Genomic DNA, 16,532 nt, shown 5'->3' on the forward strand with positions numbered 1-16,532 from the left:
ATTTGACTCTAACTCAATCCATTGAGAAGTTGCAGCACTTTGAAATCAATTATGATGGAAAAAATCAACGCAAAATAGTGATTTTTGGCTATTTTGAGATGTCCCCTCGTTGCCATGGTAACAGAAAATTTAAGCCTGAGCATGTTGTTGCAAGGGCAATGGTCCAGTCAACATTTGTGCCAAGTTTGATTAGTGTTGAAGCAGTTTTTATAGTATTATAGCAATTTGAACTTGTAACGGGAGACTTTTCAATGAAAACAGCCATTTTTCACAAAATGCTCATGAAGTAATGGGTTAATATGTATCGAATGGCCGTCATATCCAGTACACTCATTTTGTATTATATAAAAATCTAAAAAATATTAATAATCATCGTAAACAAATTAAATTTGAAAACATGCTTGCCATATATAAATTGATATTACATGCACTAATAAAGGTTCTTGTTATACATAATCATATACATGTATGCTGGAGTGGTTGTCATTCATTAAAGCTAAATGTGAGGTCATAATTATACTTTGTATATTTAGTGGCTGATGATTCCGAAGAGAATGAAGGTATGGATTCAACAAGCACTTCTAGCGGCAGTTCAGCATTTTCTGAATCAGATTCCAGTGTGCACATGATTGAATCAAGTGTTGAAAATTCAAACTGCAAAGGTATGGCCCTTAACCTTGCTATACAGAAACCTAACCATTGTTTGTAGACCAGTGTATATATAATCAACTTTCTGTATAATCAGGGTCTACATACTTAAAGGACGTTTGTTTTGATGATCTCTTGGCCTAGGCCAATTTTTAATCAAGGTCAACTGTATTTAAAAATCAGGTCACCAACTTGAATCAAAGAAAAATCTTGCTTATACTCTGAAGGGCCATTTTGAATCCACTCTCAATGAAAGTTGGTCTTAATCTTTATATATATATTTTTGGATCAAGTTTGATTCTGGGTCATATTGGGTAAAACACTAGGTCACCAGGTGAAACATAAGAAAAACTTTGTTAGTCCCCTACCGGTTTAACCGGAGGGGACTTTAGGTTAATTGCCTCTCGTCTGTCCGCAAAAACTGGATCCCGTGATAACTCAAAAAGTACTGAAAATAATTTTTATGAAACTTGAAATATGGATAGATGGCAGTATAGAGATTATGCACCTCTCTAAAATTTGTTCGCATATTTTTGTTTGGCCCCTAGGGGCTGCCAGAGCTATAAAAACAAATTAAACAGTTTCTTTTTGTGAAGTGTAGTTACATGACCTACACCAGGACTTCTTCATCTACTTACATGTTATTAAAGCTATAGATTCAGATGAGCTGTATAGGGCCATCATAGCCGTTTTGTTTTTTTCTTAACATATCTTAAGGTGTCTACAGATGATAGGTTAATTCTTGTTGTTATCTTAAAGATGTACAATTTCAAAGTTGTACATTTCTCACATATAGACAGTATTCCATTCCCGATAAATCACTGAGCTTACTTCCAAATAATTCCCTCAAAAATGAGTCAAATTCAGGATTTAGATGGAACAGTTGTAATTGCATGACATGTGAAATTGTGCTTATGACTGCAAGTAGTCTAGCCACTAGACCGCTGATGTTCTCAATGTTTTATGTGATAGTGGCAAACGCAAGTCTATTTTGTTTTAAGAGATTTTCACAGAGAACTCAGATTATAATAATGCCATATGGCATTTGACATAGGACACAGTATCTGCTCCATCAGCTGCCAGTTGTTACAGTGACCTGCTGTTACTACTTACAGTTGCTGCAGTTGCCAGCGGTAATTACTTGCAAGAGTGACAGCTACTAACTGTAATGATTGAAAGTTGTAAAAGTAACATGCTGCTACTCATACGGCTAATGTAGCTAGTTTTCCCCCGCCTTTTCAAAGAAAAAAGGGGGATATAGAAATAGGCTCTGTCCGTCTGTCCATCCGTCTGTCCGTCCGCACAAACATTTTAGGTATATGAGCTAACTAACGGTACACTGGGACAAAAGAGAACAAAGGACTTCATTCCGTAAATAATAGTTAGCTCATAAGGAAACAATAGTTAGCCCACAAGGAAACAAAAGAAAAGAACAATAGAAATAGCTCATTGGTATGTCCGTCCGTCTGTCCATCACACTTTCGTGTCCGGTCCATAACTTTGTCATTTATCAAAGGAATTTGAAATAACTTGGCACAAATGTTTGTTATAATAAGACGATGTGTCATGTGCAACAATCAGACCCCTACCTCCAAGGTCAAGGTCGCACTTGCTCATTCAAGGTCAACATTGTCTATTTGAGGGTATATGTCATGTCCGGTCCATAACTTTCTTATCTTTTAAGGGATTTTGTAAATACTTGCCATAATTGCTCACAATAATGAGAAAATGTGTCATGCGCAACAACTGGTCACCTACCTCCAAGGTCACACTTGGAAGTTAAAGATCAACATAGTCTGTTACAGGGTATATTTCGTGTCCGGTCCATAACTTTGTCATTTATCAAAGGAATTTAAAATAACTTGGCACAAATGTTTGTTATAATAAGACAATGTGTCATGCGCAACAATCAGACCCCTACCTCCAAGGTCAAGGTCTTACTTGCTCATATAAGGTCAACATTGTCTATTTGAGGGTATATGTCGTGTCCAGTCTGTAACTTTCTTATCTTTGAAGGGATTTTGTAAATACTTGCCACAATTGTTAACAATAATGAGATGATGTGTCATGTATAACAGTGGGTCACCTACCTCCAAGGTCAAGATCACACTTGGAGGTCAAAGATTGATATAGTCTGTTATAGGGTATATTTTGTGTTCGGTCCATAACTTTTTCATATATCAAAGGATCTTGAAAATACTTGGCAAAAATAGTCACTATAATAAGACGATGTGTCATGTGCAACACCTACATCCCTACATCCAAGGTCAAGGTCACATTTCAAGGTCAAAAATTAACATTGTCTGTTAAAGGGTATGTATTGTGTCCGATCTAGAACTTCCTCATAGTTCAAGGGATTTTGAAATAACTTGGCACAAATATGACATAATAAGAAGATATGACAAGTACAACACCTGCACCCCTACCTCCAAGGTCAAGGTCAAACTTAGAGGTCAAAAGTTAACAGAGTCTGTTATATGGTATACTTTGTGTCCTGTCCATAACTTCTTCATAGATCAAGGGATTTTGAAAATACTTGGAATAAATAGTCACAATAATAAGACGATATGTCAGGTCCAAATCATAGGTCCATACCTCCAAGGTCACACTGAGAGGTCAAAGATTAACATAGTCTGTTATAGGGTATATTTTGTGTCCCATCTATAACTTCTTCATAGTTCAAGGGATTTTGAAAATAGTTACAATAATAAGACGATATGTCATGCACAACTCCTGGACCCCTACCTCCAAGGTCAAGGTCACACTAAGAGGTCAAAGCTTAACATTCATTTTTATTTCTTTAATAAATTTATTGTTGCATTTGCAGATCTAGCATTGATCATAATTTTGGACTGAAAATCCTTAGATCCATACCTCAATCTTTTGAAATAGCACAATTTTATGCTTCATATAAAACTTCCCCGAGGCGGGGGATGTTGGTAACTCTGTTACAAATTTTTGTCTTCTTAACACCTGTGCAATTTCATGCTATTTTGATACCCTCGGTTTGCATGCATGCAATGGATAATAGTTAACAACAGTTTCTAAATGAAATAACATCAACATTACCTTTATAAACTGGTCACAAATAAATTAGCAACCTTTATAGAAAAACATTAGATATAATTTTTCCTGTTTAGATAATTGCATGTTTTACATTCCAGAAGACTTTCTCCAGAACTGCCCAAAGTATGACCAGAAAGAAAGGGGATTAACTGTTAGTGAAATTGTAGAAATAATCGCATTTAAAGACCTTTCTGCTTCACAACTTTGTAAACATGTACCTGATCCATCATCAGATTCTTTGTGTGTTGTTGATCTAAATTCAGTGAGTGAGAAAGATCTTTCGTGTGATGATAGTGGCAGTTACAACAGTCATTCGAGTCCAACTGTTGTTGTCAAAGTATCATCTCAAAATAAAAAAGTGACAAACATTAAAACATTGTCAAGGCGAAGACTAAATATAGAGGACCCAATTCTAAAAGATGAAAATGTATACACTGTAAAACGGTTGTACAGTGAACGAAAAGGAAGACTTGGGCTAGACAAATACACTAGAATTATCAGTAAGGTGTATTCTTGTCATGGTATAGAGAAATATTCTATTATTCAGTATTTGGGAGCATGTATGCATTCTGGTCAAGCGCACAAGAACTCGAAAGACAAGAATAAGCTATATGTAAGAACGAAGCCATCTGTTATCGAAAGGGAAAAAAGCCTTTTACATAACCAACCACCAAAGAAGGTCATTGATTTGATAGATGAAGAAAATGGAGGGCTTTTGAGTGTACATTCATCTAGCGATGGACCTCGTGATAGACAACAGCTTTACAACATCAAACATAAACAAAGTAACAAAAACAGATCAAGAAATACCGGACCTGTAACAACACCTGATTTTACTCAATTAATTGCAGAAATGGACAATGGAAAATTTATCAAGAATATTGACTTTTCATTTAGATCTAAACAAGGAAGAATTCATCCAAACACATTTGCCATGACTGAAAATTGTGTAACCTGGATTAAAATGTTTTGCAGCCCATTCAGTTCTGTAAAATCTCAGCTTGGTATAGACATGACATATAAAGTTGGCCCTTTTTACACCACCTGTTTAAGTTTTCCTCACCCACATTTTGTTCATAAAGATAACAATCAATGTCACCCAACCATATTTGCAGGAATGATGACAAGCACTGGTCGACAAGAACATGACTACAGATACTTGGCACATCAACTTAAATTATGTGGAATAACAAATCTGATTTATGGAACTGATGGGGAAATAGCACTTGAAATGGGGTTTGAAAGAATATTCCCAATAGAAAGTAAAGATCAGAATCAGAAAAATATAAAGCTGAGATGTTTTAACCATATGAAGGATGATATACTGAAGAATTTAAAAAAATACAATATCACGAAGGAAGCAACCAATGAAATAATAAAAGATATACTGGGTTTTGAAATAAACGAAGTTAGAGTAGCAGGTCTGGTAGACGAAGATCAGGAATGCTTTGACAATAGGTATAATAATGTATCTTCAACATGGCCACCACAGTTTAAGGATTATATTGAGTCTGACAAATTGAAAGTTCGTTCTTTAAAAAGCACCTTCTTGAAGAGTATGGGTAAAGAGGTGAGAACAGATGCTGGGCTGGGAAATCCTCCAAATAAATTCGATAACCAGAGGGCAGAATCAATAAATAACGTGCTTAAAGAAGCAACTGGAGGTCAATATGTAGCGCAGTCTGCAGTGCATGACATCATTTACACACATGTAGTTCAAAGTCAACAAAATGAACTTATCAAGGCTATATATGGTTGTGGGGAATACAGGCTGTCTAAAGATTATGAACACTTTGAAATTAGTCCACAAAAATGGAAATCCATGACCAACTTCCAAAGAATAAATTACACAAACAAGGTTTTGCAATGTAAAATACCAGAAGAGAACAAGCAAAAGGTTATCACCCGCAAGTTATCTATACAACCTCAGGACTGTACCGAAAACCTATATTCTCTGCCTCCTACAATTGTCGAGCAGCTTTGGAAAAATGCAGAAATGGTGTTGTCAAACGACTATGTAAGGGAATTAGAGAATGGAAGCTTTTGTATTGCAGAGGATGACAATGCTTATATCATCAAACAAAACAAGAATACATTTGTTTGCAACTGTGCAGATTTCCAAAAATTAAGTCTTTGTCCACATGCTTTGGTTATTGCAGATGAAAAAAGCTGTCTGGTTTCTTTTATTTCTAGCTTCAAGTATAATCCATCAGCCGTTATAAACAAACACAATGTGCATGGTGCAGGTGAACGCAAGACCAAAAAGCCAAGAAAAGGTGGTCAGAATGTAAAAAAAACCTATAGAAAGGTTAATAAAGGCTGCTAAACCGGATGTGGATTATTATGCAATAAACCTACAAGAAAGAAGACCCTTCCAATTTTCTGAAGTATGGCACAATGATTTCCCGTTCTATTTCATTTATGTAAACAGTGAATCACTTCGCACAAGAAAAGTATTGAAATGTGTATCATGTGACAACATCATTGGTAGGGTCAATGCAGTACCACCTTATGATATAGTACTATCACACCTGGAGAGATACATGTATCCTCATCGAAAAGACGACGGGAAGGTTGAGATGAGACCAACAGTTTCGAAAACCGCCTTAAAGTTATATTGTGTGAAGAGGTCTTGTGTCTTAAGGAGGCATCCATACTTCTGGTGTGGTATGCTAAACACAGAAAATATCACTCCTTCAGACTTGCACAAGAAGCTGTTAAGAGAGGAGTTTGGGTTTCTGTTTAATAGACAGGCCTAGCTGTTGCTTAATTGTTTATTAATCACCGTTCCAGTATCTGAGATACATTTATTTATGAAGTCTTATCTGAATCCTTATTGTTATATCAAATGATTGTTCAATGAACAGTTTTCTCCTAGATGTGTTTCTAGTCTTACTAGGACCAGAAAGGGCAACAGCAGCCTCAACATTGTGATCATCATAAATTGACTGATTAATTATGAATTGACATGTAATTTTATGGATTTTATATGTTTTATTTTAATGTAAAGTATATGCTAGAATAGTTGCTTGTTGCCTGAATTTTAACAGTTTTTAGAATATCAGACTGGTCCAAGTTTTTCTTTATAGATATACGAGGGTTGAACGCAATACTGTAGTAACTCACATTTTGACCGAAATTGACTTTTTGTCATTTTTCATTGTATTTCATGGTAATACTGTACATAAGCTGTAAAAATGTAAAGCTCACATTCTATTTTTTTTTGTTATTTTTTCAAAATTGCAATATAGTAGTAACTCACTAAGATAAAATGATTTACCGCAATACAGTAGTATGTCTACATACTACAGTATTGTGGGAAATTTATTTCCTCTATCAGTGTCTTTTTCACTGCAACACTGTAGTAAGTTTCTTAACTTTATTATTACAGACAAATTATTGTTTTATTTTCCTTGCTGTAGGTACTATAATGCAATAGTAGATATTTTTTAATTAAGGGGTCAGCTTTTTCAACTTCTGAGTGAAGGTATTAATTAACCCCAAAACAAGAATTGCTTTTGCCTTCTGTGACAATCAGAATTGACTTTTCTTCAAACTTTTGGAGTAAACAAGATATTTTTTTTTCAAAATATCATTCAGTAATACTTTAATGTTATACAAAATTAACAATTGTTACAAAGAGATACATGAAAAAGCAGAAATTAAGAGTATTTGCCAGTGTACGCACAAAATAGTGAAATGCAAGCATTTTTGATTAGATTTTAAATTTTTGTGAAGTGCAAATACGTATATAATTATGCTGTCAGAATTTGTCTAATATCTCCGCAGAAAAAAAGAAACTTGAGGCAATTATGTATAAATGATATAATTGATACTTAAAAGCTTTATTTCTTTTTCAGTGCTATGAAATATATTTAGGCTTAGTAAATGGATGCTTGCATTCTTTTAGGATAAATTGTGTGTTGGGTACACCCCTGAGTCAGAAAGTAAATAGACACAAATGTTATAGGTAAATCAGGATGAACAAGTGGGTTGGGCAGGGGATTAAGAGTTTTAAGAGAAAGTCATTTCAGTCATTAACCAGTTTTATATTTTTCATATTTTGTACTTCAAATGAAAATTTTCCTTAATGATTTAATTGTTTGTTGTTGTTGTTTTTTTGTGTTTTTTTTTGTTGTTGTTGACATCTTGGAGTAATGCATAATAATTATATAAGATAATAGTTACAGTTCAGAATTTCTTAGAACATTTTCAAAAAAAATAATACTGAACTACATTTAAATATTGAACATTGTTAAAGAAGAGTGTGGGTCTGAAAGTGTTACATGTATGTGGTGAAATGTTTTCATGTTATATCTAGTACTGATAATTTCAGAATATATATGATTAAAAATAAAAGTTTTTAATTAAAGGATAATTGACAGACTTCTCTAAGAGTAAATATTTGTTTAGTAAATAATTCAGAAACAAATAAAAACATGTAATAATATATTTAACTCATTTACATATAACATGCAATATAACATGGGCCCATACTGTATTCAAGCTATGCTACCACCACCTGTGGTATTCCATGGAGATTTTCGTTTAATAATGCTTAGTGTTAACACAATATCGTACTTGAAATGGACTGACGATCTTTGGACGGTGAGTAGTGTCAGTATCAGCATTAACAACCGTAGCAGATAAATTGTATCAATTTTAAAAATTGCGACTTGTTATTCGCGTGAATCATGGTGGAAAACTGAACAAGACAAGCTTTTAATATTTACAAAACAAAACTGACACCATTTAATTTGTTAAAACCATGAAAACGCCTATTTCCAAACACGACATATTCAGTGGAGTTATACATAACATAAAAAATTGCAACATTACTTACTATTCAAACAGTCCTGATCTACCCCATTACATAGGGCTGTTATACCAAGATTGCAGAATACTGCATTTAGAAGTTCACCACCCCACCCCACATGGTTAAGGTTAAAATGATATTACGTTGATACATTTACAGCTTCCACATTTCTGCATACTTTGCGGAACGAAATGGAATCACAATTTATAGAGTTGAAGACGTGGTTTGTACACAACGCTGACTTTAATAGTGATATTTCAGCTTTATTAGTGCATGCACAATCAAATTATGTATGGCAAACATGTTTTAAATTTAATTTGTTTACGATATTATATAAGTTTCCAACTCGCCCGCTTAAATCAATAGGAAGAAGCGTCGGTGTCGGTAGTTCGATCCTTGGGCGGGCAATGTTCTCCGTGCCGATTTGATAAGACATTTAGTCATGTTCTCAAATCTAATTTGTGTAAGATGAGACAGTTTCCACATTTCTGTATTTGATTTATATGTTGTGATTTCTAAAAGTGACGAGTCTTCATTAGCAGGATATGTAGCCTGCGATTTTGTTTATGCATCATGAATGATTATTTATATGTGAAGTTTATACAAGCATTATAAAGGAGGAAATGGATATTTAATAACAAATCTTGTTCCGTTCCGTTCCGCTAAATATCATTATCATAGGGGATATTTATACTTTGCGGAACGAAACGGAATCACAATTTATAGAATTGAAGACATGGTTTGTACACAACGCTGACTGTAATAGTGATATTTCAGCTTTATTAGTGCATGTAATTTCAAAAAATATATGGCAAACATGGTCTCAAATTTAATTTGTGTAAGATTAGATAGTTTCCACATTTCTGTATATGATTAATATGTTGTCATTTCTAAAAACAAAGTGACAAGTCTTCATTAGCAGGATAGGTAGTCTGCTATTTAATTTATGCATCATAACTGATTATATATAAGTGAAGTTTATACAAGCATTATAAAGGAGGAAATGAGTCATGAATAACAAATCTTGTTCCGTTCCGTTCCGCTAAATATCATTATCCTAGGGGATATTTATACTTTGCGGAACGAAACGGAATCACAATTTATAGAGTTGAAGACATGGTTTGTACACAATGCTGACTGTGATAGTGATACACGTATTTCAGCTTTATTAGTGCATGCACATTCAAATTATATGTTTTTAAATTGAATTTGTTTACGATAATTATAGAAGTTTCCAACCCACCCGCTTAGATCAATAAGTAGGAGCGTCGGTGTCTAAGTTCGATCCTTGGGCGGGCAATGTTCTCCGTGCCGATTTGATAAGACATTTAGTCTGACATCATTTGTCCTCTACCTCTGATTCATGTAGGGAAGTTGGCAGCTTCAAATCTTGTTCCGTTCCGTTCCGCTAAATATCATTATCATAGGGGATATTTATACTTTGCGGAACGAAACGGAATCATAATAAATAGAGTTGAAGACATGGTTTGTACACAATGCTGACTGTAATAGTAATATTTCAGCTTTATTAGTGCATGTAATATCAATTTATATATGGCAAGCATGTTTTCAAATTTAATTTGTTTACGATGATTATTAATATTTTTTAGATTTTTATGTAATACAAAATGAGTGTACTGGATATGACGGTCATTCGATACATATTAAAGAGGTCCTGATATCGCCAAAAAATATTTAGATTGTCTACTCATTTTTTTTTCATTCGTCAGTTTATATGAATAATAAATATTAAATTACTGCAACAAGTACAAAACATGTAAATATATAAATTTTATGGCGATAGGATTTCCTATATTGACTAAGTCAAGAACATGGTTTTTTTAAAACAGCTATAGGTTGCATGTTATAAATTCGTGTACCTGCAATATACCAGGATGAAATATTCCATTGACAAGAAAAAATAAATCTTGTTCCGTTCCGTTCCGTAGAATATCATTATTCTATGGGATATTTATACTTTGCGGAACGAAACGGAACAACTGTTTGCAGTCCCGAAGATTTTATATTAATAATATCCATTTAGAAGTGGGTTTTCAGATGGTTCAGTTCGAAAAAGCCCTTGATCGACTGTTCGCTAGGCAATTTCAATATTTCATTATTATTATTTAATATATTTACATATTAGTAAAAAAATGATGTGCCCCGTGTGGTGCCTCAATGTTTGTTCCGTTCCGTTTCGTTCCGTTCCGCAAAGTATAAATAGCCGGAAGGAATGTATTTTTCAGACTGTAAAAACGAAACAAAAAAATTTAGAGACGAAATTTTGTGATTGGAATTTGAAGGAATAGAAGTAAGTTTCTCTCTTTATTACTTTTGACATTTAAGTTATTTATCTATTTCAGCTTTGCTATTTTTTTAACAGCCTGATATTGTCAGAATTGTCAGTAAAAATAAAATTGTGGTACCACATGGGGAAAATCTTAAAAAAGTAGTTTCGTCATTGAATAAAGTGGAATTATATTTTGATAATTTTCACTGTGAAATTATCAAATATAATTTTCACGGATAAATCAGTAATCCACTGAAAAGCATAAAATAAATCCATATATTAACTGAAAATTCAGTATGCCAAATCATGTCAACAACTACAAAAAGTATCACTTGAAATTTAACATCTTTATGATCATTATTGAAAGACTTTTAACACGATCGATAATTATGGCATAAATTTTGGCTGAATAATATTAAAATCTTAAAAACAACCTCATGCAAGATTGACTGCTCAGCTACTAAAGGTATAGTTTGACAGTCACACACCACGGTGCATGTCCTTTAGGCTAAGGACATGAGTTAAGGACTTCAAATGAAACATCCTTTTTGTGTGCCTTGAAAATGTCGACATACAGGGGTTACTTGCGTCGGCGGAATCGATGGCGTCCCCTTAGGTTTGTCTCGGTCACTATAGGTCATATATACTCCAAACTTAGAATGCATGTTTCTTTTTAATGACCCGAAGTCAGGTTCTTGAGAATGGTTACTCTACACTTCTCTTTTTTGTGATTGCCTTTTTGTAATGTTAATATTTTATTTTTGTTCCGGCCTAAACTTGGTTCAGCTATGGAGTTGAAACTTCAGGGCAGGGGCATCTGTGGCGTGACCACACATTTCTAGTTTTCACCAGAGATAATTTCTTTTTATGTATATGAATTTGTGCAACTAAAGTTATTCCCTTAACCACCTTTCCAAGTTGTCTTCTGTCAAGTACATTGGTGAGGGTGTGAATCGCATTCAGCTATAGTTCTAGTTTTAAATGTAAGGGAGACTTCAGTATTTTTATGCTTCCCAAAAGGATGGCATATAGTTACTGACATGTCTGTCTGTCCGTCACACTTGTATGGACCAATACATGAAAATTATTAATAAATTGGATTGAAACTTCATACAATGATATTGATGATAGCAACTACTGTGTCCAAGAACAATAACTTTAACTGGCTTAACTTTTGTATTATTACTTTTCATCATCTTTTTAATTTCTACTTGAACTTATTCATAGCACAGGAACTGAGCTGCAAAGTGTATTTTTATCATACATTAGAGAGATATTATACTTTAACGCTCAGTTTGCTCAAATCCTTCAAAAATCAAGATGTCTGCAGATATGTTATTTACATGTACTTGTTACAAATACGAGTAATGTTTAGGAAAGTCTAAAATTAAAGGTATATCATGTCACTGGTCCCTCTGAAAGGGAAAAGCTCTGTGACTGTTATATATAGGGATAAGATTTAGGGCAATTTGCATTCATTATTATCCCCCGCCGAAAGGCGGCGGGGGGATATAGAAATAGTCTCCGTCCGTCCGACATTTTTGTCCAGAGCATATCTCTAAAAGTATTTGAGTAATCAACTTGAAACTTCATAGGTGGATAGACCTCATTGAGGAGGAGTGCATTGCACAAGAACGATAACTCTACCCTGCATAATTTTTGAGTTATTGCCCTTTGTTATTGTTTTTTGTTATGTATAAAAGTCTTGGACCTTTTGCAAGCTTTAATGGTGGATGAAGAACGCACATGCTTGTCCATGCATTATTTCAATAGAAACATAAGAGTTTGAAGCTTGCAGGACAGATTCTGGGGAAAGTACCTGAAGTTCCTGACAGGATTCGAACCTGCAGAAGTGAGGGGCAAATAATTTGAAGTCAGTGACCTTAACCACCTTGCTATGGACATGCACAGCGCCTGAAACCAAACTGCACAAATTTAAGATGTTATGTATATAGTACTTCATAAGTGGATAGTTATACATCAGAAAAATTGAATTTAATACTTTTTTTGTGATATCATTAATTAAGCATGTACATGTTAAGAATATGCCGTTATTATTATTGTTCTATTCAGTTCGTTAATACCTTTGTAATATATATAATTGTTTGAAATATACATTGTTAGTTTGTTAAAGGACCAGATCACACATTTCTTTGATATATTTTGAAATCTTATTTTGTAATATGAATAGCCTTTTGTGTTGTTAACACATATATTGTTTCATTATATGCTTTTCCTCTGTTACAGGTTAGAAAATTTGATGACCAGATTGAAAGGGATGCATTCCAATATCAATTATAAAGCAGTTTCTTAGAGGACCATCCAACATTTGTATATGAGAAATTTATAAACGTTTTGGATCATTAATAAAGTATATCATTTGGAAAATAAAAACTTATGTGATTGGACATCTCTTGAATTAAATTTTTGATGTTTTATATGAAGTTTTACAGAAATAGAAATGAAAGTTAGTTATCTTGTGGTTTGTATTGTATTGTATTGATATACATTGTTGAAAAATTAAATGATGAAAAGTTTTCATGTGTTCAATGTTTTAGCTAAATGGTACATAAATGAGCCGCGTCACGACAAAAGCAACATAATGTGTTTGCGACCAGCATGGATCCAGACCAGCATCCTGCAGTCTGATCAGGATCCATGCTGTTCGCTATCAGTTTGTTTACTTGCTAAACGGTCTTTAAGTGAACAACATGGATCCTGATCAGACTGCGCGGATGCGCAGGCTGGACGGATCCATGCTGGTGGCAAACGCACTATGTTGGTTTTGTCCTGACGCGGCTCAAATACCTTAATAGTGAGTGGTAATGATTCAGAATTTTACATGTACACTGAGAAAATGAGATGTTGGCCAGTTACATGCCCCTGACTCTGATCATTGAATAAGTATCCTGATAAATTATGACCCAGTTAAATGAAACCACACCTCTCACATCTCAGGGGAAGGATGATAAAAAGTGGGAGATGCCAGCCCAGTTTTCTCTTGCCTGGCTAAGTACATGAAGTACATGTATGATTTTTTAGCATTTATGTCCAATTCACAGTTCTGGGACTTTATCTTCTGGCTGTCTCCTCAAGGTACTGTCTTTTCCTGAAGTTTAATAATCCAAAAGTCAAAGTTCCCAATATTCACCAGGGTTGAAGAGGCCATAAATATAATTGACTAATGAATTAAAACAATTGTGCTTTGTTACTCTCAAATCATGTACAGCAATTTTCATTATCTCCTGATTAAGATTGTTGCTCTTAGAAATGTAATATTTTGGTAACAACCAGAGATGTTTTAAGACTTACCTTCAATGTGTCTTTCAGACTGTCTGTCTATTTCTAAAAACTGTTTCTTTAGATCACTTTTTAAGAACTTTGAACTTTTCCAACAATTTTAAAATAGAGAAAAATTGAAACATTAGTTATACATATTCATCCTGAGAAAATTGGATCTTTTGATTATCTGTTGTAAAAGAATAATTTTCTTACTATGTAGGGATACTTAATGATACAAACTAAAATCTCAAAAGGTATCAGTTCATTCATGTCATGTCATTCATTCAATGGCATAATTGAATTTGAGTGGCCAATTGTCCTTCAGAATGTTCATGGGGTTCTAGCCGGCAGGGGACTTTTGGATTGCTTGCAATACTATGATAAATGCTTGTTGTATAAATATTACAAATTGATATAGATTAAGTTGATGGTGGTTTATTATCTATCATGGATAATAAAGCAAGTCATCCAGGTAATTATCAAATGAATTGAATTTTGCTTTATCTTTTAGCTTGAACACTGTCTAATTTCATTTTGGCCACTATACCATTTTTAGCTAGACAAGATGAATAGTTTGACTTAATACTGTATTATCTCTTGGTCAAGGATTATTTATCTCATTAACCACTAAATGCATTCACTTGAAACTTAAATATGGTGTCTTATAGTGACTTCACTGAGGTTTTTTGACATGAAGGGACTCGAAAAGTTTTTTCAAGATAAATGTTCATTTTCATGTAGGTCTACACCAATAACTTGTGTGCAAAATTTGAGATCATTCAGTCACTCCAATTTTCCAGAATATTTATTCTAATTGTGAAAATTGACCCAAAATTGAAAAAACGTTGCAATGCTTTTCACTCAAATCAGACATATAATAGCACAAAAATAGATTGTCATTTTATTTCTGAAAGAATTTTTTATCTTCTGCATTATCTTTCTGTTTTAAGTGCCCCAACTGTTCTATGTGATAATTTCAGATTTTATTTTTTAGGCTTTTGAACCTCGGTGGAGCTCCTTTAAAATGAATTGTATAAAGGTTAAAGGTTCTGCAAGCAATACCAATTTTGTTATACACTTGAAACTGCATGTATTATGGATTGATAATATAGACCATTGTTCAAGTCCTTTAACTCTAAACATATCCATATATGAACTGAAAATTCAGTATGCACAACTACAAAAGGTATTCACTTGAAATTTAACATCTTTATGATCATAATTGAAAGTCTATTAGCAAGATCCATCATTATGGCATATATCTTGGCTGAATGATATTAAAATCTTTAAAACAACCTCATGCAAGATTAACTGCGCAGCGACTAAAGGTATCATTTGACAGTCACCCACCACAATGTCCTTTGGGTTAAGGACCTGAGTAAAGGACTTTGTGTTGCCTTGAAAAAGTCGACATATTGGGGTTACTTGCGTCGGCGGCGTCCCCTTAGGACTGTCTCGGTCACTAAAGGTCATATTGACTCCATACTTATAGTATGCATGTTTCTTTCAATGACCCGAAGTACAGTGCTTAAGAATATTTACTCTACACTTCTCTTTTTTTTGTTATTGCCATATGTTAATTTTCATACTTTATTTTTGTTCGGATCATTTCTCCTAAACTATAAAAGCTATGGAGTTTCTTTACAATTGAACATTGCCAGCTGATATTAAAGTTCAATTTACATCTTAATCTGTGCACATTGTTCAAATCTCATAGCTGTACATAGTAGCATCTTCAATGCTCTTCCAGCCCCTCTTAAATCCAGTAGCCCATTTTTTCACAGTGCTATAGGAAGGGGACTCATTCCAAAGTGTATGCATGAAGTCTTCATTGATTTCCTTGAGGGACATACCTTTCCTACAGAGGTACTTAATGACGGCTGTGGTTTTAACTTTCTCCATTTGGTCTAAATGACATGCACACCCCTCTACTGATCAAAGTGTATTTTATATGACTCAATCTGTGTAGAACCGCATGTAACTCAATAAGATATCGGTATCGACGTATCGTGTGTAAATGTCGGTGTAGTGGCTAGAAGTAGATCGGGCCGAGGACCTTTTGATCATACCTCGTATAACTGGCAATATACGTGGCAATATTACTTTTTGCATTTTAAGAGTAAAAATATTTGCCCGTATGTAGATGCCGTGGATATCTTTATAAGAATTGTGTTACTAATCATAGCAGAAATGACTAGGACCACTGACCAGTTTCATTTTATTTTTGTGATTCTTCACCTTTATGCATGTTTTAATGACGCTCTCAAAATAAGTTACACGAACACGTGAAAGAATGCTGAATCAATATAAAAAATCGAAAGTTTTTTTTTCGAATGTAGACCTGCACATGCACATTTTTATGCATTTGGGCAAATTTTCGTAGGTTCATGCTTACTTGTTATTAATAAACATAAAAAAGTTTGTCTACAA

General features: G+C 33.9%; 1 protein-coding gene across 1 annotated transcript; it reads left to right on the forward strand.

Annotated features, from left to right (window-relative positions):
• The first annotated feature begins 301 nt into the window (after nt 1-301).
• LOC132750787 (uncharacterized) lies at nt 302-7,703 on the forward strand. The gene is made up of 2 exons (XM_060740828.1): nt 302-662; nt 3,813-7,703. Exons 1-2 carry the CDS (start codon nt 563-565, stop codon nt 6,038-6,040), a joined length of 2,328 nt encoding a protein of 775 aa, XP_060596811.1. The 5' UTR covers nt 302-562; the 3' UTR covers nt 6,041-7,703.
• The last annotated feature ends 8,829 nt before the right edge of the window (nt 7,704-16,532 follow it).

This window comes from Ruditapes philippinarum, unplaced genomic scaffold, assembly GCF_026571515.1.
Source record: "Ruditapes philippinarum isolate M1 unplaced genomic scaffold, ASM2657151v2 ctg458_1_1_1_1, whole genome shotgun sequence".
Lineage (NCBI taxonomy): Eukaryota > Metazoa > Mollusca > Bivalvia > Venerida > Veneridae > Ruditapes > Ruditapes philippinarum.